The sequence below is a fragment of the Lepisosteus oculatus genome, chromosome 15 (assembly GCF_040954835.1).
Source record: "Lepisosteus oculatus isolate fLepOcu1 chromosome 15, fLepOcu1.hap2, whole genome shotgun sequence".
Taxonomy (NCBI): Eukaryota; Metazoa; Chordata; class Actinopteri; order Semionotiformes; family Lepisosteidae; genus Lepisosteus; species Lepisosteus oculatus.
Genome location: NC_090710.1, coordinates 31,693,442 through 31,717,373, shown reverse-complemented (window position 1 = coordinate 31,717,373; position 23,932 = coordinate 31,693,442). Strand labels below are relative to the sequence as shown.

General features: G+C 51.2%; 2 protein-coding genes across 12 annotated transcripts in view; one reads left to right on the top strand and one right to left on the bottom strand.

Annotated features, from left to right (window-relative positions):
- zmym2 (zinc finger, MYM-type 2) overlaps positions 1 to 12,145 on the bottom strand; it is a 31,038-nt gene extending 18,893 nt beyond the window's left edge. For 2 of the 6 annotated variants that reach the window (XM_069178820.1, XM_069178821.1), the window contains exons 1-3: positions 11,822 to 12,145; positions 2,106 to 2,904; positions 47 to 332 (exon numbers count right to left, since the gene is read on the bottom strand). In XM_069178820.1, coding sequence (XP_069034921.1) covers positions 47 to 332; positions 2,106 to 2,904; positions 11,822 to 11,902 — 1,166 coding nt within the window. In that variant the 5' untranslated portion in view covers positions 11,903 to 12,145. Of the gene's footprint in view, positions 1 to 46; positions 333 to 2,105; positions 2,905 to 6,222; positions 7,335 to 7,694; positions 8,330 to 8,844; positions 8,984 to 11,821 lie in introns of those variants that run through there. The other 4 variants (XM_069178825.1, XM_069178822.1, XM_069178824.1 and 1 more) reach the window with 4 other exon arrangements.
- A 433-nt stretch (positions 12,146 to 12,578) lies between these two features.
- pspc1 (paraspeckle component 1) overlaps positions 12,579 to 23,932 on the top strand; it is a 50,583-nt gene continuing 39,229 nt past the window's right edge. For 5 of the 6 annotated variants that reach the window (XR_011181626.1, XR_011181625.1, XR_011181627.1 and 2 more), the window contains exons 1-5: positions 12,579 to 12,908; positions 19,083 to 19,384; positions 20,275 to 20,394; positions 21,939 to 22,135; positions 22,636 to 22,720. Coding sequence is in view for 3 of the 6 variants with exons in the window: in XM_069178826.1 (XP_069034927.1) it covers positions 12,579 to 12,908; positions 19,083 to 19,384; positions 20,275 to 20,394; positions 21,939 to 22,135; positions 22,636 to 22,720 (1,034 nt within the window). In the remaining 3 variants the exon portion in view is untranslated. The remainder of the gene's footprint in view (positions 12,909 to 19,082; positions 19,385 to 20,274; positions 20,395 to 21,938; positions 22,136 to 22,635; positions 22,721 to 23,932) is intronic. The other variant, XM_006639347.3, reaches the window with a different exon arrangement.

Here is a 23,932-nt window from a genome sequence, read left to right as displayed (position 1 = left end):
AGACTCGGGGTCTCAATCCGCAAGACCAGCGGCCCGGGAAGCTTACTTCTTGCACATGGTGCAGTTCTTCTTGGGCGCAGGCTTGTGAGAGAAGGCGGACAGGCAGGTGGTGGAGCAGAAGAGGTGGGCCGAGCCCTTGCGCTGGTAGGCGGTCTGCCCCTTTCTCAGGGGCTTCTTACAGTTCGCGCAGGTGACTTTGACGGGCTTGGAGGACTGCTGCACGGCTGGAGGCGGAAAGACGGATTTCGGTAAGGAAGCTGCTGGAGACGGAGAATCGACACCTGGCTGCTTCTGATTTCGCGGGAAAGAGGCAGACTGGGATATCCACGAATCTGTCAAAATAAAACCCTCGGTTAAAAGAGAGGTTAACAACCCCAGACAGGAGGCGAGCTGTGATAACCTAGCTGAAGCTCACCACGGTATTCTAGCGCTAAGCTGCAAGTCCTGCTGAAGAACATGCGTCCACACCTAGGATTACAACACTCGAGTGCCAGCGTGCACATCTCGGAAGAAAAAGATCTTCGCCGCGTCCAAAGCAAGTGACTTTCCGAGACATTTATTTGCTGATACCGGCCAACGCATTTTTTTTATCTGCTAACACGGGGGGGGTTTCCCCGCTTTCTTTTACACCATTGAATATGATGAACGTGGACACAAAAATTCCCCAGCTTCACAACGGAACGACAAAAACTGCACACTAAAAACAAAGCCCAGAGAGTAAAAATGGCAAATTTCTAGTAAAACTGTTGCGAAATAGCTTTGTTTATATAAAAAAGTATAGATGTACATTACTGGATTATGCTATAGATGTTTGAAATGTTTATGTAGTTTTTTTTCTACCTTTTCTATGCTCCACCTTTGTCTTCTGAAGGCAAAACACCCAAACAAAGTTCAGAGAAACATCAAGAAGGGCAAGAAGAGTTGCTAGATAAAGTGATTTTCCTCTCTACAGTATTAGATGTCTCTATTTATCCTTTGTGGTGTATTTAATGTAATTATGGAGTATTATACTATACATTTTAATTTAATAGTTTTTTCCTGCGTCTTACTTTCATCTTCATGTGTACTGTACGGTATGTGACACACTACTAGTTAAAAGTACTACACCTTTACATTTTAAGTTCACTGTTTAAATGACTATAATGTTTAAAAATGCTGTGCATCATTCACACACGCAGACACAACACATTCTCTCTAGGTCACCGTTAATTTTCAGATTCTAAGTGTTTCTAAAATGTTTCAGATGAGGTTAAATTACATTCAAGTGCTCAGCTTCATGGGCCAGTACAGTAATCATTCTGCTCACACACACACACACACGAAGCGCGAACGCCCCGCTCATACATGGGAAACGAGAAGGAGCACTACAGCAGGTTCGTGTCATCAGGCCCTGGTGCCCAACACTGTTGAAAGACATCGGTTCTCACTGAGAAATATGTCCTGGTCCCCATTAACCCCTGTTTCAGCATATCTTATGGGAAATTATTCCCCGCTTAACATACGTTGAATAGTCCCTCCTTGAGGATGTTAAAAGGGACCCTCCCGTAATCGAAAATCGGATTTATAAGCAAACTGAGTTTTTTTGTTCATATTCTCCATTTGTCTACTAGCAGAAGGTGACCTGGGGTCATAGGGCGCAAGACAGGAATGTGCTCCACCTGGCTCCTGAGAAGACTGACAGGTGACTCACTCAGCTGAGGAAAGCACGAGACGACTCGTCGATAAGACACGCTTGGTGCTTTGCATCCTCTTTCACAGAGGACATAAAACGGGATGTGATCGAGCTAGGAATTACAACAAAGCACATACAAAACACAGCTTTGCCCATGTCCCCAAGGCGGCCACAACTCTACCACAGAATGAGCTCCCGGCGATCTGGATCGGTGCAGCTTCCTTACAGCGGATTAAAAAACCGTGGCTGATCTGAGTTTCGACATCTTCGGAAGGGGGGAGGATATCCCTGCACTCGGAATAAACGTACACGGCCTGGGGGGGGGTGGGGCTGGCATGCAGACGCCCCCCGCGAGTTGACCCCTGCGCTCTCCGGGCCCCCCTGAACTACCAGAGCGCCCTGCGGCGACCGGCCGGCGTGAAGCGAGTATTACCAGGCCTGGGATGGCTCCCCGCCTCTCCGTTCTGAACGGCCTCTTTGGGGTTGCCGATCCTGCCCGGGTTGAACGTGCCGGAGCCGGAGCCGGAGCGGCTGCCCGGCTGGCCGGACTCCGAGGGGGCGGCCTCCGGGCTCAGGCTGTAGGCGCTGCTGATCTGCAGGCCGTTGCCCACCTCCCCCTGCAGCGAGGTGACGCTGGTGATCCGCAGGGGCATGTCCGCGTCGGCGGGCGCCGGCGCCCCCACGTCGAGCGTGGTCACGCTGGCGATCTGGATCTCGGAGTCCGGCTCGGTGCTGCTGAGGGGCGCCGCGGACTCCGCGCCCGCCTCGGGCTCCCGGGGGGCCCCGGCGCCGGGCAGCGAGCTCGGATCGCCGTCCTCCTCGTCGTCGATGACGATGGTCTCGCCGTGGGCGCTGGCGGTGGGGAGAGGGGGCGTGGCGCCCCGTGTGTGCTGGGCTGCGGCGGGGCCGTCTGTGGCTGGGGGCTCGGGGGTGTGCGGGGGGCTGCTGGAGTTGGGGGTGGGGGCAGGGGTGCTCTCCGGCACCACGGGTGCCGACTCCACCAGCACCACGTCATCGTCCTCCTCCTCCTGCCCCTGCTCCTCCTCCGCGGGCCGGGGGGAGCTGGCCAGCTCGTGGGGCCCCTGGCCGGGGTTCTGGCCCTCTGTGGCCCCCAAGCCGGGGGTGTCCGGGGCCGGGGCAGGCCCCTCCTCAGTCTCCATGGCCGCTCCTTCTACGGCGACGCTGGGCTCCAGCCTCTCTGCAAAGCCTCCGTCCATTGCTCTGGCAACCACCTGGAACGCAGAGGGCACAGTGAGGGAGCGCGATCCACCCCGGGGCAGTCACCTGCGGCCCCATCTCCCCCCCCCCCCCCCAGAAGAGAAGGTTAAAGAAGCCGACTCCACCCCCACCCCTTCACTTCTCCGTTTAGCCCCCCTTTCAGACACGCATGTCACTCCAGCCTGGGGAACAGAGTGCTTTTCCCCCACACAGGCCGATCTGCTTCACCCCAAGACACCTCCTGGGCTCATCGGCCTGCGGCACGCAAAGACCAGCCAAGGCTGGGGCTCCCTGCTGGCTTTACCCCCCGATCTTCACAGGAGCGCAACAGCTCCCGCTGGACAGGTCAGACGCGAAAAAAAACCTTCTGGATTTATTCTCGGAACAAACACAAAGAACACGACAGTAAGCAGCTGACAATGCACTAATAAAGCGATAACCCACCAAAGATAAAGAAGTATAGCTTTTTTAAAACGCAACAAAATAGCTGTGTGGCGTGTTCTGCTGGTTAATATCAAAAGGCAGAGTTCGTTTAAATAGACTACACAAAAACCCACGTCATACCATATAAATAAGAGATCCCTTAAACCATTTTAAGATGCACAGGAAATACATGGTTTCCAATATTCAGCTTCCACGTGCTCTGGTCTCTCAACATGCTCTTCATTCCACAGCATGGGGCTCACGGTGTGTAGTTAAACTCCCCCTTCGGACAGGCCTCACGCCCCATACAAACCACCCAAGAGCATTTCTAACGTGCGTTAAACCAACTCAACTTGACAAGAAAACGGGAACTCCTGGATTAGTTAAGAACCGCCAAGCACATTTCACATTCACCAACAAATGTCTAGGAGCCATCCACCCTTTACCGAACTGCCTGGGATAGTCGCAGGGTCTACCAGGCACGGGGCAGGCTACCACCTGGACGGGACACCAGTCCGACACGGGGCGCACACACAGACACAGACACGCACACACAGACACACACTCACGCCAGGGCCAATGTTCCTAGAAGCCAAAATGCCAGCATGTCTCCAGACTGTGGGAGGAAACCAGAGCGCCCGGAGGAAACGAACACGAACACACGCAACGCTAACCACTGCGTCACCCTGCCGCCCGCGGAGGACCAGATGTGATCAAATTGTCGCCTCGTCCAAACCAAGGCCCTGGTCGTCACGGCGCTGGTGTTCACGACTGGACTGCCAGCGGTGAGGCACTTTTAATGTTTCTTAAGAGTGCTCTCCACACCCCAGCTACATACAAACACTACTACTCCTGGCTGAACTTCACTGAACCAGCAAAGAACACGTTTTCAAATAAAAGAACCAGTTCTTCTTCAAAAGCCCAAACGTCGTTTTTTCTCCTTTCCGTTCGACGGCCGTGGCGGCAGGAGAAAAGCCGCCGCGCGGAGCAGGGATCGGCGCCCCGAGACGGGCCGGGGGGGGGATAGGGGCGCCGCGAGAGATCTGCGGCCAAAGAAGCAGCAGCAGTGGGCTTCGCTCCCGGGGCCATGAGGGTCCCAAACAGAGGGGGCCCCTCACCCAGCCAAGGACCTCACCGCTCACTTCTCTAAAGAGGCCAGGCCCCCTGCTCCCCCTTCTTCCACACCGCACAGGGCTGGCCGCGTCTCCGGGAGAACCCCCGGATCTTCCCCAGCCTCATCACCACGGGGATGGAAGCCGCTTAAAACTGGCCATGTTGGTGGCATCAAAAACCACCTTGCTTTGCATTAAAAACCTGGCCTCTCCGGGGAGTCTCGGGCTGCGGCGCGCATCTTACTGGGGGCTCCGGGGCTGTTAAATCGGGGAAAATCCAGGGAGATCACGGAGCCGTGCTGGACTACCGCAACGGGGTGGGCACAACCCTGCACCGGGACGTCCGGAGCTTTACTGTAGGGAACCAGCAGGCCAGCGCTGTCCGGGTGCCTCTTCCAGAAGGCAGGCTCCACCGGCTCGGCGCAGGAGAGGTCGACCCCTGAAGGTCAGGTTTCCTGAGCTCTTGTGTCACGCTTGGGCAGCCTGCCCCCCTCCCCCCAGGGGTGGAGCGGAGGCAGGCCTTGTGCAGACAGCGAAGGACGCCGTCTCTTACAGGAAACCAGCCCGACGATGCCACCCGGGATCGTCTCCTGAGCTCCGGGGCTCCAGCACGCGCCCGTGCTGCCAGGAGGATAGGAGGGTGCAGTACTGGGGACCTCAAACGGCTGAAACTTCCTCAAGGACGCTACGGCACCTAGCTCCACCTTTTACTGCCACTGGGGCAACTTCTCCCTTCAGCGACCGGCCTGGCTACCGGACTGAAGCTACGATGGCCTCTGGCAAGTTCCAGCACCACAGCACACTACAATAAGGCAACGCAGGAGCAGACTGCGGACCAGGCACTGAGAGCGAAGAAGAAATGCATAAGTAAAAAAAATAAGCTTAAAGAATAAATGCATACATTCGGTTGTAAATAGTCAGAAGATCATGATGCAGCAGCAGAAGTCACCAGTGTGAAACAAGGACCGTAAAGAAGCAACACGGAGGTCAGGTTTCGGCTGAACAGATGATAACTCTCCAATACATCCGTACGTCTCAACAAGCCGACTTCAGCCCTGGAATCCAACAGCCGGAGGACGCCACAGACACCGAGCCCTTACAAAAACGAACCGCAGAACCGCAACTGTAAAAAAAAACTGCTGCAGCACCAGCACTGCTGCCTCGCAGAGCTGGGGCCCCTGGGATCAACTCCAGGGGTGCTGTCTGTGTGGAGTTTGTACGTTCTTCCCATGTTCACGTGTTTGTCCTCACATATAGTTCAAACGCATAGCGGCAGGTTAATTGGCTTCTGGGAAAACTGGCCCTGGTCTGTGTGTGGCCTGTGATGGACTGGCGTCCAGTCCAGGATTGGACCCTGCCTCGAGCCCAGTGCATGCTGGGATAGGCTCTGGGCCACTGCGACTGAACTGGACAAGTGGCTGAAAGTCATGTGATGATGCTACAGCACTACCTAACAGATACTATTATTAGCCGGATAAAAAAAAAAGAACAACCATACAGGTCCAGGCCAGAACACCGTATCATGATAAATGCAATGGGTGATAAACACCGAGTCTGGATTTAATTGGGTAAACAGGTTTTGAACAGAAGCAGTTTCAACTAGAGGCCATGTTGTAAAGCATCAGTTTGATAGTAAAAGTTTTCACCACAGCAGTTCATGCTGACCCTGCGTGAAGCAAGTGGGGAAACTGCTGATATCTGGGAGGTTTTAAACCAGCTGGCTCTCTGGATGCGATGCAAACTTGACTGACAGGAAACCTGTTCAGCCACTTTGCAGACGCAGTCACCAGAACCTACCGAGACAGGAGCTAGCTGGCGAGGCATCGACAGAACCCACACATCGCCTGCATTCGGGAGGGTTTCTCAGACACCCGAGCAGTTTTCAGACCAGCGGCATGTATCCAGTCCCCAGTCTTTCCCATACAGCCCCCAGCACTAATGAAATGGCCTCCCGTGCTCGACCTGCAGGGGAGCACGCGTGCACCCGCCGCTCTTTAAGGTTTCTGCGTCACCGAGGACACTGAAGCGCATCGACAGCGCTGGGTGAACTGTCACAGACAGGCAGCCTGCGGGTGGGGAGGGCGGGGTCTCCTGGAATCGCCCCAGCCTGAATCCCAAGGCCGCCCCCTCCAGCAGCTGACAACTTACAGGCCCGTCTCCTTGAGCAAAACCGCAGAGTGTCAGCGGGCCGCCATCTAACCCCGCAGGGCTGGCGCAGGTGGATCACACGAAGGGTGCCCGTTATCTGCACCCACGCCTGCTGCTCACAGCCCGGCCAAAGCGAAAGATCCCCCTCTGCCGCCTGAAATCCCAAGGACACATCATCTCTGGTCTTGTGCCGCTCGTGTTTGCAGGATAGTCGGCTTGCTCCCAACAGCGCCACCTGAGGGGCTTCTCGGTACTGCGGCTGCCCTGCTGCCGTCTGATCGCAGGCACAGGCGCACAGGACGGGGAACCGTCAGAAACCACAGACACCACACTGTGCTCTGCCACACAGATCGGCACCCCCTGGCCCCCGGGGGCCTCGGTGCGCTTCCCACTTACAGCCAATGCGACCACATAACCAGACCCTACTCACGGGCTCTACTCCGCCAAGAGCACGGCCACCCCGTGCCTCTCCCCCAAGCAGGGCAAACGGCACCCGGCGCAGCAGGGACTATGTGGAGACCTGCACCCCTCTCTGATCAAAGGGGGGGGGCACCCCTCCCTGTGGCTGAGCTCCGGACACGGGGCACGACTTGCTGCCGAGCCTCCTCTCGCAAGCGTGGCCCTGCTTGTGTGTGTGTGGGGGGGGGGATCCGCACGATGTTGATTTTGAGGCCTAAAAGCGAAGGGGGTGGGGGGAGATACCCCGTCTGCTCTTCTCGCGGTGACCGATCCGCGACGACGAGCAAGACCGCAACAAATCCCCCCCCACACCCCGCCCTCCGAAGCGCACGGCCAGCCGCCCCCGCGGAGGAGGGAGAGGGGTCCCCCCTCCTGCAGGCCGGCTGCCCCGGGACCCCCTGGGGCGAAGAGAGCTACACGGACGCAAGGGCCCCCCCCCATGCCTGAGGTGAAGGCAGGACCGGTGTCACCCGCACGCGGGTTTTAGGAGAACACAAACACACACACACACAAACAGAAACCCCACCACCCTCAGGAGCACCGACCTCACACACCTCCACAAGCCAAGTGCGGTGCACACGCGTGACCGCAGGCGCAGGCGGCCTGGAAACCGTGCCCCTCGACACGGACACGCAGCTGGGGGCAGCGCGGCGCGGTCTTACCTAGAAACCGAGGCAGGAGGGAAGCGTTGAGGAACGCGAACGGGTTTTGCACCACCACCACCAACCACCAACCCACCCGTAGCAATTACTGAGCCAATCAAGGCATCGCTCCCGGGCCGGCAGCGCTCCCAGCGCGACTAAGGTCATCGGCAAGGGCCGAGCTCCGGCCGCCACCGCCACCGCTACTGGATTAGCAGGCAGGCAGGCGGGCAGGGAGGCCAGGAGCCGGAGGACTGCGCCATTGCGATTACAGGGGAATAATCACAACTTGTGCGCGACTATTCGCCGAGACGACGACGCGACCGCGCACGCCGCCCCCCCCCCACGCACAACATCAACAGATAGTTTCCACGGGGCACGGCGACCAGCGGGCGGTGGGTCTGCGTTTGCCCGGCTGCCGATATCCAGCCGCCCCACGCACACGCACGCACACAGCCCTGTTTCAAGTGTCAGCGCCGCTGAACATGCGCCCGCAGCTCGAGTTGGCGCCCCCGCTTTTTAAAACAAGTCGGCGGCGGAGGCACCTTCCAGCTGATATCGCAGCTAGTTTGTTTGTTTGTTGTTGTTGTTTTAAATCGCCAATAACGCGGATGGCGTACAGGCTGCGACCTGCCTCTCAGCGAATACCCCAGGCAATCAGAGGGAAACAAAAATACACCGGTTACCCCCAAGGGGCGCTAACGCACGCCTTTCACATCAACTGCTCTGCTCCAGTTGTTTCGGTGCAGGTAGCGTGGGGGGGGGGTACTGTGATTAAAAGTACGCATCTGCCCCGTGCAGATGTTATTTACCCTCAATCGTGGTGGCCGCCTCGCTTTCTGCCCCTCGCCGAGTGGGGGGGGGGAGGGGGGGTATTATTTGCCCCTTCCAGTCGGCGAGTAGCACTGCCTCACGTCCGCCATTAGAGAGCGAGCGAACAATACGTGAGAGAGCACAGGCAATAGCACCCTGCCACAGCGGAGAGGGGGAGGAAAGGAAAAATCTCAGGCGGGGTAAAATTGAACTGCAAGGTCTCCATTAAACTGCACCGCCGGGCCCCCCCGGCCGGCCCTGGGGGGCGCCCCCGGGCACCCGGGCGCCGCCGCCAGCACTTGGCCAAACTTTGACGGATTAGGCAAGAAAATGCAATAAATAGCGTCTGAATCCTTACCCGGAGTCGAGCTGGATACGATGTAGCGCCACTTTTGTTCCCCCCTGCTCTGAGCGCCCCCCCGCGCATGCGCGCCGGGACGTGGGTACGTTCGGCCGCGCGTGGGAGGCGACAGGCAAGGCAGCTTCCTCCCCGGGCCGCCGGCGCGCATGCGCGGGCCCAGGCCGGCCGGGGGGGGGTCGATCCCCAGCCTCGGAGGACGGGGGTAAAAATGAGTGAAGAGCACAGATCCACTGAGTGCGGGAAGCCTGCCTCGCTGCTCCGGTTGTGAGGCTCCTAATACCAAGGGGTCAGACTGACGATGAGGAGGGGGGGTGGTCCCTGCAGGCGCTGCGTTCTGACTCATTTTCCTCCTCCTTCAATGCGCAGGCGAGACCAGGGGGAACGAGGTGCGATTTAAGGGGTGAGGGGGGTTGTTGTGCGGTGGAAACGGCTCTTGGGGGTTTGGGGGGGCACCATGATGGCGGTGCAAAGTTCAGGAGTGGATCCAACTGCTGTGACTTGATTCTCCCACCCTGTTCAAGAGCGGGGGGGTTCGCAGCTGCACTCCATGTCCCGGCCAGGCGCGGAGCTAAGGGACGCAAGCGGAGCTCCACAATCCTTAATTCATGTTTTAATCCCACTTTCTCGATTTAAACACGAACAAGACGACTTGTGTGTATTTTGTAATAATGAGAAGGAATCTTTGTTACTTTTGTTTGTTTGCTGCACATATACAAAACTGTCTTGGATAGATTCGCAAAATGTTACTGTTCAACATTCAGTGAAAGGTTAAAGTGAAAGATTCTGATATTTTATATTTTGTTAGATCTGATATGTTTTTATGATTAAATCTTAATTATTTTGTCTCAATACTTTATCCATAAATGTAAATGGTCTAATACTGCTCCCCCTGTTCATGCTTTTAAAGTTGAATTCCCTTTTTTATTTAAATTCTATGAGAAATTTAAAGAATCAAAAGGCATACAATGGAAATATGTAGAAAGTATAATGTTTTACTTTTTGCAATTGTGAATTCCTCTGGCTGTGAAGTGTCTATTTCTGTATCTATTTTAATAGTCACTCTCCTTTTTTTGTATTTCTGGTGTTTAAATAAAAAATTAATCCCAGGTTTCGTCATCAGTCCGTGCACTGCTTCCATATAGGGCTGTGGGCTTCCGCATTTTCTTTTTCTGACATTAATGCGTTTTATTCGATATAGGTCTCCGCATCTCACTACGCTAGTTTATTTCAAAAGATGTTTTTCTTTTAATTTCTAACAAGGGAGCAGCGAGGAAGTGCGGCCACGCCCCTCCGGCCTGGTCCGCCTCTCAGTCACGTGTCTGCCTACGCGTGCGGGTGAGGGCACGCCCCTTCGACCCGGGCGCTGGGCGCTGATTGGAGAAGAGGCGCAGGCGCGCGGGAGGCCGCAGGGGTCGCTGTGTGCGCCCGCCACCCGGGAGCTTGGGCCCACGGGCCCCCGCCCAGCCCACTGCGCATGCTCCTAGCGGAGCAGACTGGGCAACGTGACCCAGGGTCACCGCCTTAACCCTCGGTCCCCCAGATACTCACATGTTCAAAACCTTTGGATAGCTAAACGTTTGCTGATGCTCTCATAATAAGACAGCGGGGGAGAACAGTTCAGGCCCAGAAACAAACAGTGACAGACGAAAGTATAAAAAGCGATAATGTAAGGGTATTATAATGTTGCAGATGGGGGTTATATTTAGTCAAATTAAAGCGTTAATCTGGATCAAAACCCAAACCTGCCCGGCGCCTCTACAGCTTCTTCCCCATGGTCATCACCCTGCTTAACCAGAACACGGGATGCGCTGTGTGTACGTGCATTACTGATCGTTTCTACGTTTTTGCACCAAGACCTCAGATCAAATTCCTTGTACATGTAACGTACCTGGCAAATAAAGCGATTCCGCTTCTGTTTTTGTCAGCGGGAAGAAGAGACACCGTGCGCTACCGCTTCTTTCCAGTGGGGGGCGGTGTACAGCTCATTTTCAAGGCGTGAAGGAACAGTACGTATGTTCTGCCGACAAGAGGTACATCTCAAAACCCCGATAAAACGACAGCACTGACTCGCTTTTAAGGGACGCCCGTTAAAATGTTTTCTTGCATGGTCAGTTTTGGAGCCGGATCGATTTTTCGGAAATCTGTAAAACGACAGTCCTTCATTCACTGCAGAGAGAACGTCCCATTTCGTCGGACAGATGGAGGTTGCTTTTGCAATGAAGTAAACGATTAAAAACGTGTTCGTCTTGAATAGGACAGACACGCATAGCCGGCAAGAGCGAAACAACAATGACAAGATACATTTTAAAAAGTAAATGAGGGCTGACTAACATAACATCGATGAAGATGTTTAAAGTGATTTTAATTCCGTCTTCGGTAAACACCCATTTCAAGCTTTGTACTTCCAGACCAGTTTTAGATAACCCCCCCTGGGCACTAACAGGCTGAGAACGGAACCTTTCCAGTCCTGGGCATAGACATGGGTTCAAGTGTTCAAACTCATCAAAAACATTGACAAAGTCCACACCACACCCTAGACACAGTAAAATACGAACTGGAAGGCGTTAGTGGGAATTAGTGCATTTAACATTGTTAACGAGAAGCACGATTTCTATTGGCTTTAAGCCCGTTGGAAGCTGGAACACAAACTCCGGCTTCCTTCAGGAAACCACCGGAAGAGATCAGCCGGGCAATCGTGGACTAGGAGCCAGAGGCAGCAACAGGGACAGAATGTCTCCGTCCACCCTACGTGCTCGTCTTGTCGTTTTGTTTTTCCCGTTTTTACCAACTCGTCATAGGAAAGTTGCATAAGACAAACATCACCAACTTTGCGATCACATTTATGGAGAAGGCACCTCTGCCAGCAGAACAAAACCATACGCATATACACCCAGCTGAAGATAAAGAACACGCGTAGTATCTTATAAGCCCCATCTGTTACACAGGTGTGCGTAAAATGACCAAGAGTACTTACTAACAGACGCTGACACACACGTTGGGAGTACAGGAAGACAACGTGCGTGAAGAACAGCCGCCGGAAAATGCGACAGGGCATTTATTTGCAGGCCTCCCCACCCCCCCCCCGCAAAATAAATGTTATCCCTTCATTATTAGATTATTTGCCACTACAGCGCAGTCTCCAGCGTTTGGCGCCAGGCGGCGCTGCTGCACGCCTGCAGTCCGATCCTTCACAAACGCGTTATCGGTAAACAAGTCCTAGTACCCGCTTCCCTCCCCCCATTTATACACACATCTAGTGACGTGTAAAACACAAATACCCGGTTTTAAATACATTTTCACTACGCCTGAGGTGGATGCAGCGGCCGATGTCACCAGGCCTGTTGGTAAATGCGGGGAGTGTCCCGCAGAAGCCGAGGCAAGAGCCCGTGCATGAATAACACTCATGATAATAATACTATTATTATTAATAATAGGGTAATAATCCGGAGCCCGGGCGGGCAGGCAGGAGGCATTCTGTGCTAGCGCCGGGGCGCGGTGACGTCACAGCTGCCGCAGCGAGAGGGGAGCCTGGGCCGCCATCTTGGAAACCCGCGGATCTTTCCAGAAGAGCCGAGAGCGTCGCTTCGCGTCCATTCATTGAGCCTTTGTGGGAACAGCGCTCTCCGCACAGGAAGGATCGGCGACCGGGTTTTCGTCGTCGTCGTCGTTGTTGTTGTTCCTTTCACGCCACGACACGACACGACGCGTCCGGGGGGGGTGGTGGTGGGAAGATGGCCAACCGCAACCTGAAGCAGGTGAAGATCCAGAACAGCTCGGCGTCGCCCGGCGCCCGGGGCCCGAAGCGCGACGCCGAGCCGCCGGCGGAGCAGGGCGCGGCGGCGGCGGCCGAGCTCGGCGCCGGGGACCCGCTGGAGATGACGCTCGACCTGCGCAACTTCAGGAAGCCCGGCGAGAAGACGTTCACGCAGCGCTGCCGGCTCTTCGTGGGCAACCTGCCCACCGACCTCACCGAGGAGGATTTTAAAAAGCTGTTCGCGAAATATGGCGACGCCAACGAGGTGTTCATCAACCGCGACCGGGGCTTCGGCTTCATCCGGCTGGTGAGTGATTCGACACGCACTGGGACTCTCTTTCGTGCAGACTCCCGAGCCGGCGGTGTGCAGGGGTGTCTTTGTGAGCCACGACCGGGGCAGATAACGGGTGGGGGCAAATAAATTGAGTGCTGAATGGCGCCACATCCCCCCTTTTTATTCACTTCATTCCTCAGGCTCTCCTGACCGCGGTTGCGTGGAGGGGGTGGGGTTCTTTTAAAAAAATAAAAATAAATGCATTGCATTTCATGTCGGGTGTGTCAGATCTTGCTTGCTTGTGCGTTTTTTTGCTCAAACTAGCGTCGGTGCCGTGTTCGGGCGGCCGGGGGTCGGGCTGTCATTCACCCGGTCACAGCCGATCTTAAAATAAACCCGGGCAGGGCCGGGCCACCCTCGGGTTTCACGGCCGCGGAAAGCACACGGACGTGCTGAGGGGGGGGTTATTTACCTGTAAAATCAGGAGTACCGGACTCTCCCCCCCCCGCAGGAGCGATGCGATGCGCCAGATCATCAAGTTAGATGTTGGCGCAGGTTTGAACTTCAGGAAGAGCAGCGGGGCGCCATGGCGGTGGGGGGGTCTGCGTGTCCGTGGGTCGTGGGTTGTGGGTTTGTGGCGAGTTTTTTTTATGCCTTCGGTGTGTTTCCCGCACATGAAGTAGCAGAGGGCTTGTGTGGGTCCGATTCGGAGGCGCAGGGCCGGTGTCAGGCGCCGTGTCCCGGGGTCCAGGGAGCGGTGTGCGCTCGGGGTTGTGTCATGTAACCCGTGTGCGCAAATCCGAGTTGTGCAAATATTGTCCCCCCTCCGTGGAAAAAAAAAAGATTGTGCGCCCTGAATGGCGCGTATGTGAAATTGCACACCTGAAATTATTTTTGTGTGAACTATAGGCGTCCCCATAGAAGCAGAGAGATGCAAAAGACCGGGACAGAGCGACTCAGACGAGCCCAGTCAGAGAGCAAAGCTCACGGTGACCGAGTAGCGATCGACACGCACACGGCCGCGGTGGGCCTCTAATTCAGCAGTTAGCAGTTTAGCAGCCCGTCTCATTTAGCAGTTTTCAGTTGACGACCGAGTTTGTTTTATTATTATTATCAGCATCATCATTTTGGAGGGGGGGGGGGTATTTTTTTTTGTGCGCAGTTCAGTTTCCTTCCCGTGTGCGCCTGTAGAGGGACCATTGCCACTGACGGGAGGGGAAAAAAAAACCCCCACAGCCATGATTTCTCACGTAAAACAAAAACACGTCGGCGTGATTCTGCCCCGCCACCGCGAGGGCTGGCTGTGGTGCAGCCCGTCCCGTGAGAGTGCCCACGGCAGGGGCGTGTGGGCAGGGGCAGCTAGCGGTTATGTGCAAAAGGAAGGGGTTAGCGCAATTGAAAGGAAGTCAAGCCATGTGCTGGTAACCTCTGTGGATTCCTCTCGGGGTGGTGTGGTGTGTTTGTGTGTGGGTTGATGTCTCCTGCGTGTTTTATGTCGAGTGTGATGTGTATACGCGCAGGGGTTGTTCTTGTTTGTGTAAGTCTCTGGGTGCGTAAAACGTCGCTGCTTTCTGAGAAACCGGACAGTGTCAGGTGTGGCGCTGTCGTGACGACATGCCAGTGTTTCGGTCGCGGCGGCGCCCCCACGCGTGAACTGTGCCGGGTCTCGTTTTCTCCGGCGCAGCGCTGATCTGCTCGTCCCTGGGTGACCTCCCGCCCCCAGCCGGCGTGGGCGACAGCTGGCGGTTTTGTTATTTATGAAGTCCAGACGTGCCTCTGTACTATGAAGGGAATGAAAAACGAGCCACCTCTTTTATCAGCGTGCATGCGAGTTAAATCCGAACTGCTGTCGTCTTTTTTGTGTGTTTGATATTACACCCGCTGCCAGTACAGACCAGTTTGCATGCTCTGGAGTCTCGTTGATTGAAAAATATTCCTTACTAGTGGAGGAGTCGGTGGTTTACAGACCTGAGTGAGGTCTTGCCGGGTTAAGAGTGTGAATGTTGTTGACATTGTAGTTTAACACGTTGAAAATGGTCAAAGAGTAATGCTGGTTCAGTAGTCTTTACTTTGCATGACTAGTATTTCACTTAGCTTTAAATACGCTAATCCAGAGTATGTAAATCTGTGGAAATAGTGCACTGGAGAAGAGTAGCCCTGCAGTGTTTTGAAATGATCGACCTTCAATTAGTCCCTTCTGGCCACTTCTGTGCTGGTCTAGTAACACTTTCAGTAGGATCTGCGAGTTCATTCACTGTCATGTTTTGCACACAGAACCAAAGAAGAGTAAGCATGTGATGTGGGTTTTTAGACCATCAGTCATAGGAACTTATCCACTGATCCGCCTTTTACCAGACTAAGAAAGCGCCTCATTTCAGCCGAAGGGGATGATTGTGTACACACGCAATGTGAAAGACGCAACGTGTTTTGTATTCACAAAACGAGATTAGTCTAAAATGAATTAGTAGGCGTTTGTACTTTGTGCGATTCAGGGTGCCTCTTTTTGTTTTTGTCGTCACAATGAATAGCATTTATGCAGTGTTCTGCTCGTGGAGGATTCCTGAGTGCCTATATCAATCAGTCAGGGTTTATTTATCAGTGCACGAACAGTACAGCATACAGCGGTACTTGATTCTCAAGTTGAACAAAGGGGGAGCCTTAGACAGGCCAGACTGTGAAAGCCTCAAGTAGGATTTAACTGAGACAATGCGGCTAAAACCCTTGTTCGAAAATTGAAGTCTGGCGCCTGTTCTGGCACAGTGTCCCCTGATCCCTGTATTGGGTCACTGGTGTTGGCAGGGAAATGGGTCAGGTGTCAGATAGAAGACTGTCACTTACTGGTCCACTTGTCTTTGTAGTAACTGCTTGCTTCTGTGTGGAGGTTGATGAATCCAGTAATGTCCAGGTTCAGCCCTGCACAGCCTTTGAAATTGGCTGAGAACAGGCCAGAAGGGGGGTTGTTTTTTGTCCTCTTATATTGTTTGTCCATTTCTTTGCTGGCGTGATGAATGATATTCATCGAATTGCTTCTTGGATGGGGTGTTTGTTCAGATTGTGAAAAGGCAGTTTTCTAATGTCCATGATCTGCATCACAGAAGGCTGTTTGGTGCTTAATATTGCTTTATGGAAATGACGTGCACCTGATTTAAGACATCAGCTTCAGCAGAAGCATCAATAAAAGCGTAATGTCCTAGGAATTGTGACCTTGCTTTGCAGAAATATTAAATTAAGATGTATAGTCAGCTCACCAGCACAGACAGAACCAGTGGATCACCCAAGGTGAAGAGTTCCGTTAGTAATGTCTTGTTATACGTTTCAGACCTTCATTTACCAGGAAATTGACAGCTCTATTTGCAGTCTAGATAAGATCCGCGTAGGAAAATGAGTAGTAAGGCTTTGCAGTGTGATGTTTGCAAGGAGTAAGCTTTCAGGTAAGGCTTTGTGCCACACTGCTAAAACGAAATTGAACATCTTCATTTGTGAGCTTATTTAGCCATCATTGAACATACGGATGGCTGACAAGAAATGTGAACACTGACGTCATTCAGTAGGCAGGACCACTGTGGTCTCTGTGGTTTAGAAGACCACTGTGGTCTCTATGCACTGTAATATAGAGTCTTCCAGTGTCTGGAAGTCTGCAGGAGTGCTGCAGCACCGTTTTGCCACGAGAAAGTCCGTCAGCCTAGGTCTGGTTGACGGAGTGTGAAAACGCTGTCACGGGCATCGTTCCATAGTGTCCCATACATGCTTGACTGGGATCAGCTCCGGAGACTGAGGAGGCCATGACAGCAGAGTCCTGCTCACCCGACCACGCACTCCGTGAAAGGAGACGCTGTCACTCCTGAAGACACCCCTGCTGGCAGGAAGGACATGGAGCCACATGGGGTGAAGATGGTCACTCGGTACCCTTCTGTCACAGTCGGCAGAGCTTGCCTTCTATAGGAATGGGTGCACCCAGACAATGCCAGGAACAGAGCCCCACAGCATCACGGAGCCACCAGCCCCCTCGGCTTTTGAAATCATATTCAGAGGTGTCCGTTTTTGTATGGTAAAGGAGAATTCATCTGGCCATCTCGCTTTTCTTCACGGCTCAGTAGTCCATTGTCTGTGCTTGCTGTGCCACTGGGCTGGCTCACGTGCCTAGCCTAGCGTGTAGTTCAGGTATCGGGTATCCCTTTCTGGAGCTCTCGGCTCGCCGGCCTCTGATGCACCTGACTGCCCGTGCCCCAGGTTGGAGGTCGGAGTCGGTCGATCTGCGGTGGCCTGCCCATTTTGTCCCTGGAAGGTTGCCGGTTCGTATCCCGCGGCCGGTAGAGGAATCCTAATCCATTGGGCCCCTGGACTTGCGTGCAGGTATTGCAGTCTGTGTATGTGCTTCCATCTGCTGCCCTTTGCCGGTCCGTCCGAGTTCCTTGCTGACCCGACCTTGCGTCCTGTCGCTGGTGGAACCATCAGCATTGAGCCGTCTGAGTCACCGACTCTCCTGGCAGACACACCCCGGTCACAGGGGTCTCCTCTTACTGTGTTAGATCTTAAACAACACCCGTGAGGAAGCACTTGCTTCTTTATATCTGCTGTGCCTCCTTTAACCCTAGAGTGTCCTTTTTTTTTGCCCCCTTTGTTTATACGCAGGTGTAAAGCTAACGCCTTTTGTGGACTAAATTGGAACGTGTGGTGGTTTAGGCTTCTGTGTAATATTGATTATGTATTGGAACATGCCAGCAGTTGGCTTCCTAGGAAGATTTTAGTTACGCATTGGACACATGTGCGGTGTCTCTGTGGCTCAGGATCTGCGCCTGGGGCTGGAAGGTTGCCGGTTCGTATCCCACGGCCAGCAGAGGAATCCTACTCTGTTGGGCTCCTGAGCAAGGCCCTTAACCCCAGCTGCTCCAGGGGTGCTGTATAAATGGCTGACCCTGTGCTCTGACCCCCAGCTTCTCTCCCTGCCTGTGTGTCGCTGGGGTTAAGGGCCTTGCCCAAGGGCCCAACGGATTAGGATTCCTCTACCGGCCGCGGGATACGAACCGGCAACCTTCCAGCCTCAGGCACAGATCCTGAGCCTCAGAGCCTCTGCTCCGTCGGAATAGATGGGATGTTAAGATGATTCCTGATGCTTCTCTAAAGTTCTGGTACCGACTGATGTCTCTCTTGTAAAGGACGTGTGAAAACTGGAATTTTTTGGAAGAAACTGTAATGTGGGAAAGCAGGGGTGGGCCTGGTATGGGGATTTCAGTTGGTGACTGACATTGTGCGGAGTGAAAAGTGGTGTTTTGCCGACCCTGTGCTCCGTTCAGAGCTCTGGACGCGTCTTTTAATTTTCAGCTAGTGTTTAGAACACTCTTGTACTTGGCAAAAGAGGTCTTTTCGCTTAGTAGAGCTTAGGCAGCAGCCGGTGGTTGGTGTAGCATTCGTGCAGATCTTGACATTGGATTGACGTTTTTAAAGTACAGGGATGTCTGCCTATCGATCGAGATTCTGCTAGTAATGAAGGAGGTTGAAAGTTTCATTGTTTTTTTTTTAAAGAGGTGAAATCCAACTATAGATCGATGTTTTAGAGGCAGGTATTTAAAATGTCAATAGGAACCCAAGTTCAGTTATTCGCTGTGATTTATTGTATATAGTTTTGAGTTTTTTTTTTAATTATACTTGATTTTTTTTCACGTCCAAATGTTAAGTTTTTCTTTGACGTCAGGATTTGGATCAGATACCAGCTGACGAGCTTTACTGCAGGATCAAGGGATATTCTGCATTCAGTTCTTTTGTGTAGTGCCTTTTTGGATGTTAAGTGAAATAAGTATTTGATTTTGACTGTTTTCTTTATGCAGTGGTATTTGCCGTTAACTAGCTGCAGCTTTTTACATCAATGTGTCGGCTCTTCAAGCCACAGTCTGCCTCTTCATTAGTCCACTCACAGCTCTCATCACAGGTAGTAGTGTTCTAAAAAGGTTTTCAAACACTGCTGTGAAGTCAAAGAAAGTATTCTGGGGCCTAAGTCCTATGCCTGAAGACTGGAGACCTCTTAATGAATATTTTCTACTTAAGAGAGAATAAAAAGTAATCTTTTTAAGTTGATAAGGAACTGACCGTACTGCTCTGTCAACTGCGTTAAAGGTGTTAAAACGTTTGGGACGTTTGTCTTCTGGCTTGTAGAGGTGCGGGATAGTAATGGTGTTACTGGAAGTCATTTTTTGTTTGTTGTGTTTTTAGGAAACCAGGACTCTGGCCGAGATTGCGAAAGCTGAGCTAGATGGAATGATCTTGAGGAACAGACCCCTACGCATTCGCTTCGCCACCCACGGCGCTGCTCTGACCGTCCGGAACCTCTCTCCCGTGGTGTCCAACGAGCTGCTGGAACAGGCCTTTGCGCAGTTTGGTCCCGTGGAGAGAGCCATTGTAGTCGTGGATGACCGCGGCCGACCCACTGGCAAGGGTTTCGTGGAGTTCGCTGCAAAACCCGCCGCACGAAAAGCCCTGGACCGGTGTGCAGAGGGAGCGTTCTTACTGACCACGTAAGTGCACCCCTGCCATTGGCTGTTAGACCCTCTGAAAGGTATTCAGAACCTTGACCAGTTCTCTCCTTTTACTGAATTACCAATCCTGCATTGAAACTTAGTTCTCTGTGATATTTATATTTCTTAGCACTGAAAATTTAAATTATTTTAATGTGGCATTGTTTTGTTAGAAAATGTTCTTAAGAAAAATAACTTCTTAAGAAAGGATGGTGCAAAATATAGAGAAATACTGCAAGAGAACCTGTTTCAGTCTGGTAAAAAAAGCTGAAGCTTGGGAGAATCTTTCAGCAGGACAATGATCCCAGACACAAGGCCAAGGTAACCCTGGAGTGGCTCAAGAACAAAAAGGTGAATATCCTACAGTGGCCCAGTTAAAGCCCTGATCTCTACCCATTTGAGAATCTGTGGCACTGTTTGAGAACTGCGGTGCACAAGCCTCACCCGACTAACCTGAACCACCTGGAGCACATCTGCCTGGAAGAATGGGCCAGAATCCCTCCTTAACAGTGTGCAAAGCTGGTGCAAACTTACTTCCAAAGACTTAAAGCTGTTATTGCTGCAAAAGGTGGCTCTACAAAATATTAAATGTGGGGATTGAATACTTATGCAAGCAGCGTATTTCGGGTTTTTATTTTTCTCAATAATATTTTCTAACTTAAAACAATGTAACTTTAAATCATTAATTTCGCGTTTCAGTGCTTTGAAATAAAAATATCACAGAGAACAAGCTTTCAGTGTAGAATTTGTAATTCAGTAAAATAAGAGAATCGGTTAAGGGGATGAATACTTCTGCAAGGCACTGTATATGATATGCAATACATAATGGAATATATTACAATGTTGAACGACAATCCTTCATCCTATTGATTTTTTCTATGAATCTTAAGGCAATGTGCCTACTCTGTCTCCAGGTCTCCACGTCCTGCCATTGTCGAACCAACAGAACAGTTTGATGATGAGGATGGTCTTCCAGAAAAGCTGTTGCAAAAAACAGCACAGTACCACAAGTATGTGTTTTATGAATGTTAAAATATCCGTTTGTACTTTTATTCAATCAGTCCCAAATAAGATTGTGTTCCCCAGTTGATCCAGTGTTTTAGATGTGATCGGACCCTTCATTTTTATTTTACTCTATCAGCACGACAAGCCCAGCAGGGTGTCTTTATCTTGCAGCCATGTTGCAGTCTGTATCGGAGTTCTGTATCTGTTCTCCTGGAGCAGTCAATAGTAGAAGCCTAACAAAGCTGACATTGCAGTAGGGACAGAAATGGTGGTGGCAGGTCAAGTTGTCTTTGCTGAAGCTGTTGGATTTGTATGTGATTTAGGGAGTTTGTCAGACCCAACTGAATGCAGAGTAAAAGTCCTAGGCCACAGTTAGCGATGTAGGGCCCAGCCGGACAATAGCCGGCAGAATGAAATAGTCCAGGAGCAGGATTGAGATGGAGAACCTCTTACCTTAGTGCAGTGCATTGGATACTGTGTACAAGAACAAATATTGGGAATTAATTCCATATAACGTTAGGTTTGTATCGCTTAGCTGGCGATGCAGATTGAGATCTTTTTGTACATTGCATTGAATTTGGAAGGTTTTTTTCATAGGGCTTCTACGAATTTGAATTCAGTTGCACCATGCGTGACAACATAGAAAACAATTAAAAGGACAGTAAGACCTTGATACTTACAAGGGTTAGGTTTGTTGAGGTTTTCAAGGACACAGAACTTAATACCTTGTGGGAAAAATACGGTATGATTCCACAACTCCCATGATCATACATTTCCCTTGTGATATTTTTTATTACTGTTAGCTACATCAGGAAAACTATTAGTAATTGTTGATGTTTTTGATGAAAATGATTACCGTAAGCTTGAAGCTTCATTTTCTGACTACTATTCAAGTTATTACATGTGCAAACAAATTGGATTGTTGCATTTTTTAAAATCTCTGTAGAGCCCATTTTCGCTTTACATGGTTTTTGTTCCAGTTTACAAATGTAGCGCCGCTGTGCAGTAACATATTATAACAGCGCAGCAGTAATTGATAAAGTAAGTTTACTCGCTTAAAAATTATGTGGAAATAGGCGAAATTGCAAATATTGAGGTTTTTCTCTTCTTAGCATGTAGAAACTGCTAATATATTTAGTGCTTTGTTAAGCATGGTGTGGTAAAAAGAAGACCAAATTGCCTAGCCTGTTCTTCGTTTTGGTGCAGTAGAAGAGGTAACTAGTCTGAGGCCAGGTTTAGACTTCCCCTTGCGGTGAGGGACAGCACTCACTTGATTCAGTCCGCTGTTAACTACCAAATGGGCGTGACGGCCTCCTGTTGTCTGTGAACTTCTTTCTAACCTCAAAGAGAAGATATTCATATTTGGTGAATATCAATAGTGTTGATGCATTGAAAAATATTTTTTTTCCTGAGTGAGGCAGTTCAGACATCTCAGTAATTTGCCAGTGAAAGAGTTTTATTCACACGAAGAGCTACGCAAACAGGCCGAAAGCCTGACGTCTGCCGACGGGTGTCCTTCCTGTAACGGGCGCGATCTGTTTCCTGCCAGGGAGAGGGAGCAGCCGCCTCGGTTCGCCCAGCCAGGCACGTTCGAGTTCGAGTACTCCTCCCGCTGGAAGGCCCTGGACGAGATGGAGAAGCAGCAGCGCGAGCAGGTGGATCGGAACATCCGGGAGGCCAAGGAGAAGCTGGAGGCCGAGATGGAGGCGGCTCGCCACGAGCACCAGCTCATGCTCATGAGGCAGGGTAAGGCCCAGCGCTGCCCAGCAGGCCAGCGGGAAGATCCCCGCTTTTTCCCCGTTCCCAGGCCACCTGCCCGCGGCTCCCGAGGAGCCTGGAGTTCACCGGCGGCACTGCTGGTGTCGGTCAGCTGTACCGACTCCGCCGCTTCCCCTAAGTGCAGAACTGGGAGGGCATGAAATTGGCATCTCGGAATAAAGAAAAACAACTCAGTTTGGTCAAGACTGAAGCGGTTTCTAAGTGATGGCTTGTACACGGTCACGGCAGTCATGATTGTTTGAGATCTTTATTTTCCGTTTTCATTTTAAACAGCTCTTCTCATATATATCCGCGATATTAGAAAACTGGTTTAGAATTTTAGAAAAATGTCCCACTGCGGTAATATAGCTTTCACTTCTCAAGGTTTCTTACACCCCCCGATCGGTTTTTCTGAAACGCGATAGTGATTTGTGATTTTTGGAGGTCTGGTGATCTGCTGAGAGATGTGAATGTTTTTGTTTTGACAGATCTCATGAGGCGCCAGGAAGAGCTGAGACGATTGGAGGAACTGAGAAATCAAGAACTCCAAAAACGCAAGCAGATTGAAATGAGGTATTGTTTTACGATGCAACAGAAAAACCTGGTCGGAATTGACTCAATCCTGGATTAAGTAACTAGATAAAGTGTTAGAACATGAAACATGCATCGCATTGATCCGGTCTTAAGGGCAATACGCATTTCATCATAAAGCATATTGAAACTAAAATTAGACGCATTCAGATCTATTTATAAAGTACATAAGACTGTTCAGCAGAGAATACAAACGGAGAGATGTTTTTTTTACTTTATGTTAGTGATGTCAGTGATTATTGTTTTTGATCTAGTAAAGTTTGTGACAAACTTAAATTTATTCCAGTGTGGCAATGTCATTAAATATTCTAATTTTGTACATGATAAACAAGCACCACCTTCATGTAAACATGAAGAATATTTCATTGTTGAAAATCACTGCTTGCATCACCTCAGCATAACAATTCTCGGATGTCATCAGCATCACTCTCTGTGTTCTCCTTTTTACCGTTACTTGCCTTTTTCTGCTGGAGTGCCTTCTTTTCACATAGTCACCCTTATTCCTGCCTAATGCTCCCAGCAGGATATGCAATTCCATGTCCTATCCCAATTCCAGAACCTATTCACCTGTGCAGGTCACCAAGTGTTTCTTGATTTGTCTGAGAGACTTGGAATGGGATGACGACTGAGTAAACTGTGTATACTTTATTTGGGCCTGGGATTTCTTTGACCATGAGACCTTTGGGGCTGCTATACAATAGTTCAGTTATCCTCAAGGCAACACCATAGGGAAAATAATCTTGGCAATACTTTGATTATCAACATGGAAACTGTAATTCGACCAGTAGCACTTAATTATGATAAATCTTTTAAAATGGTGTTAAAGATTAGTACAAATAAAGTGTGTTTGTATACATGAAAAGTAAATGAGTGCACCAGTATCCATCTGGTGAAGTGGATGTTTTGCAATTGCAACTACATTGTTGTAGATATTTTAGCGATACATGCATTTCTTTACAAGTAGGAAATGTTTGGGCAGTTTCTACAGCTTTTCAGCACAGCAAGGAGGGTTTACTCAGATTGCTGATTTGCACAAAAATAACCGCTTAAAACATCTCGACAATGTGGCAGTAGTTCCTGATGAATCTACAAGTGCTAAAGATCATTGGGGTGATCAAGAGCCTATGACACTCTGTGAATTACCCCTGGGTGCCACAGGGCGTATTTAACTGAACTCAACTGAATACGCTGGTG